Below are 4,445 nucleotides of genomic sequence, written 5' to 3' on the forward strand. Positions count from 1 at the left end.
AACTTCATTTCTCAAACGATGCACTTTGGGTTTCGTTTTGTTTACCCAGTAATCTCTCCTATCTTTTCTTAGGGTTCGTGTCAGTTTGAATCAACAATGGAGAGGAAGGGGATTCATAATTTAAAACAATAATGGCGTCGTTTGAGAGAGAAACCTTTCTGTTGAAAGTACAGTCAGGAAACGAAGAGACATGTATGGGTAAATGAGCCAACAGTTAATTAGGAGGGAAAACCAAAGAGGGGCAAATTAGTCTTTACATAAACATGGGGCCCACGTTTTTTTATTCAGGATTCGAAATAGGGGTGACGTGGTGCGTTGACTGGCGTTGACCGGTCATTTTCACCGACCGTACACCACATTGGGAGGTCACACCTAAGTTGGTACATATTAGTGAGACAAAATGAAGTTGGTACACCAAAGTGTGATTTAGGGTAAAGGTTGTACACCATGTGTGAAATTTACCCTTATTTATCTGTATCAGTTGGTATCAAAGCCAAATCGTTTTCCTAATCCAAGACTTCTTTTTGGCGATGGTTCAATCTAGACTACCCCAAGGAACCATGGAATCTGTTGACAAGCGATTTGAAGACGTGCACGCTAGCATAAGGTGCTTAGAGATATAATCGCAGAGCAAACCCAGAAACACAATGAAGATATAAGGGGATTGACCGCCTCTTAGAATATTATCAAGTCTTTGGATTTTTTAATTTTGATATTGTCAACGATCATTTTAATTTTGAGGCCATTGTTTTTAGAAAAGCGAAAAACCCCAGTCATCTTCTGGCCATAACAAAAACATCACTACCCGTTTGAATAAAAAAATCCAGAGATACTACTTATTTGACAAAACGTAAAAACACATGTTGTTGTTGTTGTTTTTTTTTTTTTACTTTGCCCTTAAAATTTGAGGCCTCCTCTTCCATGAAGTGGCCAAAAACTCCTCTTAACCCTAACTCGAGATCTCCATACTAACCGTCAAACTGAAATCATCTACTGCTCAGCCCTCTCCGCCTCAACGCCCAAGCTCTTCAATGGAAAATCCCAACACACATCATCTTATTACTATTACTATTGCCCCTACTTTCTCCTCATATCTCATACGTTCTTTTTCGTCAAACTTACTCCCAGAAATTACCTCACAATTCACTCATATATTGCATTTCCACAACATGATCAGACATACTGATGGCAAAGGATCATGTGACATCTAATTGCAAAAAAAATTCTCCATATTACAGGACAAACACCATAATAATAGGTAGTGGTAAGGTGTTATATTAGTGTTCTAAAAATCGGCCAAGGCGGAGATTTTTAAAACACCGTCCCGATTTTCACTAATCGGGCGGGACCGAATTTTGGCCTCTTAGGCGGTCTCAGGTGGTCCTAGGCGGCTCTAGATGGCTCCCAGGCGGTCCTAGACGGCCTTTTTTTAAAAATTGGTCCTTAAATTTTGTGTCAATTTTTATAATTTAAAAAAAAAATTAAATAAAAAAAACCTTAAACTATTAAATTTATTTTATTTTGACATATTTTGTTATAAATGTTATTTTTTGATCTATTTGTCATTTTTTAAGGACATTAATGTAAATAATATTAAAATATATATGTTTTTCTATCCTAAATATTTTATATTATCATTTTTACATAGTATAATTCATATATTAATTGTATTTATTTGATTCTTTATTTAATAAAAAATAAAAAAATACAAAAAATACAAATCCGATTAATCCCGATTAACAGTAAGGGCTCTGTCCACCTGACTAGTGTCTAGTGTCTTTTACAACCTTGATTAAATATCATTCACACAAGAAATTCATGTGTCTCTCAATTTCATCTAAATGGTGTTTTTTTTTTCTAAAGTGTTGAAACTCAATTTTGATTAAGTTTTTATTATAACAAAAATTACATTAAAGAATAAGATCCCTTCATGTATTAAAATTTAGAATTACTTAATTGCTTTATGTACTAACAAGTTTCTTAAGTGTTAGAAAATTTATTTAAAGCAATAAGGTTGCTTGTGAGTCTATTAAGCAAAATATTGGAATTCCGGTATTTTCTGGAATTCTGGAATACTAGAATTCTAGTATTTTCTATAATTCTAGAAAATTTTGGAAATTCAGAAAATAATCTAGAATTCTAGAATTTCAGAAAATACTGGCATTCTAGATTCTGAAATTTTAGAAAATACCGAAATTCTAGTATTTCTAGAATTCTAGAAATCTGGAGTTGTAGATTTTGGAATTCTAGAAACTTCTGAAATTCCATAAAATATTAGAATTCTAGAATTTTGGAATTCCATAATATTCTGGAACAAAAAAACAGAAAAAAACAAGAGGAAAATATTCCTGAATTTTAACGGTGTTAAGAGATTTGCCACAAAAAAAATTTAACCACAAAAGGCACATGGTTATTTTTTGGACAAAAAAAACCACATGTAAATCTTTGAAAACATGAAACCATAGTTTTTTTTTTAAATTAACTTTTGATTTTATTAGCTTAAAATTTTCTATATATTTATATTTCTATTTTTCACATTTTTACGTTTTTCCATTTTTCAGGTCTCATGTCTTCGCGTTTTCACGGTTCTTAATTTTTTTGTTCATTTTTCACAAATGATTAAATGTGTAAATGAGTCAACCCAACTAACTCACAATCCATCCTACAGTAAAACCTCTATATAGGAATACACTTGGGACCGGACTATTTGTATACCAATTGGGAGGTTATTCCTATATAGAGGTTGGTATAACAAAGACTCTCAGTACTTGGGACCAAACTTTTGTATAATAATTGAGAGGTTATTCTAATATAGAGTATTCCTATATAGAGGTTCTACTGTATTTATTATATGGGTTAGATGGATTGATCCATTTATTATATGGGTTAGATGAGTTGACTCATTTATAACCCAACTTGTAAATGGGTCAGTTCAACCCATCTATTCTATGGGTTAAGTGGGCCATTAAATGGGTTATGATCCATTTGACACCTCTATTCCGAACACTTCTAGGACGGTATTTCCCTCTAAGCACACCTAAATATCACACGATCAAGGTACATACTCACATTCTTTACAATTACTCCAAAAATTGCTTAATATTGCATCAAATTCATCACTCACTTGGGCATCGGAGTGGGGTCATCCATCAACGACCTCTCTCTGACCATTTTTTTTGTCTTATCTCAGGCATCCAAAAGATCTCGTCGATCACTGGAGTATTAGTTCACAGAATCCCCGATATCACCCATGTAAGATAACTCTTTCTAGAAATGTCAAGTACCACAAATTCGACATTTGTAAGATTCGATACGTCTAAAATATAATACAAATAATTGTATTAGAAATAAAATTATAATCTGTAATAAATAAAAGTTAATTTAGAACTTACTTGATATTGATTTGATGAATAAATAATTAAATGAGAAAATTCGTGTTAACATGTCATAAATCTATAAAAAAAAATTTAAAGTTATACGCAATGCACTTACATTAAATAAAGGAAAATTACATTAAAGATAAAGGAAAATCTCTAAACTCACCCCCACCCTCTATATATATATATATATATTAATTTAGTGAAAGTAAATGAATGAATGGTTAAAATGGTTCCTCAAGTTGGTGGACATGATCAGTTTAGTTGTATGAATTTAATTTTAAAGTTGATGACATTTAACAAATTAATTCAAATTTAAAAAAAATTTAGATATTAAAATTGATCATATTTAGGCTAATTTGTTAAATATTACTAATTTCAGGATTGAATTAATACATAAACAATTTATATGCCAACTCAAGTGTAAAATAAATAAGATAACTAATTACCTTCATAAATTCAAAATTGGGATAAAATTAAGATAACTTGATATAAAATAAAAATAAAAAGGTAAAAATTTATCCTTTTCTTAATTTGAAGGAAATCTCATTATGAGAACATAAAAAAAAAAAAGTAAAAAATAAAACAATAGCAAATAAAAAGGAAACATAATATCTTGAATCAATTGTTAATTCCAACTTTGTCCTTTACTGTTTCAGTAGCACTCTGTGCTCTTTCCTTAATTTGCTGCCCAGTCTGCAATTTTATTTTCATGTGTTAAAAACATTAAAAATTAAATTTAAAAAATTAAATGCTATAATTTTTGTTTAGAAAGGAAAAAAAAACAAAAAGAGATAGAACCTCTTGGCATGATTCTTTTGCAGATTGAGCTGCATTACTGGCCTTATCCATAAGCTGGCTTGATTTTTCCTAAAAATTTTAAAAAATATATAATTATGATATTTCTATTTCAAAAATAAAATGAAGAAATGTTAAACTAATAATAAATAAATAAATAAAAACCTGAACTTGGCCCTTGGCCTGTCCAGCCTGATAACTAGCATCCTGAGAATTATTCATCTTCTTCTTTCTTTTTCTTTTCTAACTCAAAAAAACTAATTTGGTTCT

The 4,445-nt window shown here is 30.6% G+C and overlaps 1 protein-coding gene across 1 annotated transcript; it reads right to left on the reverse strand.

Annotated features, from left to right (window-relative positions):
• Window positions 1-3,806: 3,806 nt before the first annotated feature.
• LOC136211675 (stress-induced protein KIN2-like) lies at window positions 3,807-4,445 on the reverse strand. The gene is made up of 3 exons (XM_066002729.1): window positions 4,341-4,445; window positions 4,179-4,247; window positions 3,807-4,073 (listed from the first exon to the last, which is right to left on the reverse strand). The coding sequence occupies exons 1-3, from the start codon at window positions 4,395-4,397 to the stop codon at window positions 3,999-4,001; spliced, it is 201 nt and encodes a 66-aa protein (XP_065858801.1). The 5' UTR covers window positions 4,398-4,445; the 3' UTR covers window positions 3,807-3,998.

The sequence above is a fragment of the Euphorbia lathyris genome, chromosome 1 (assembly GCF_963576675.1).
Source record: "Euphorbia lathyris chromosome 1, ddEupLath1.1, whole genome shotgun sequence".
Lineage (NCBI taxonomy): Eukaryota > Viridiplantae > Streptophyta > Magnoliopsida > Malpighiales > Euphorbiaceae > Euphorbia > Euphorbia lathyris.

Coding starts and splice junctions, on each gene's coding strand:
- LOC136211675 (XM_066002729.1), bottom strand. CDS start 4,397: ATGAATAATTCTCAGGATGCTAGTTATCAGGCTGGACAGGCCAAGGGC. Junction 4,248..4,340: donor AGGCCAAGGGCCAAGTTCAG/GTTTTTATTTAT, acceptor TAAAATTTTTAG/GAAAAATCAAGCCAGCTTAT. Junction 4,074..4,178: donor CAAAAGAATCATGCCAAGAG/GTTCTATCTCTT, acceptor ATAAAATTGCAG/ACTGGGCAGCAAATTAAGGA.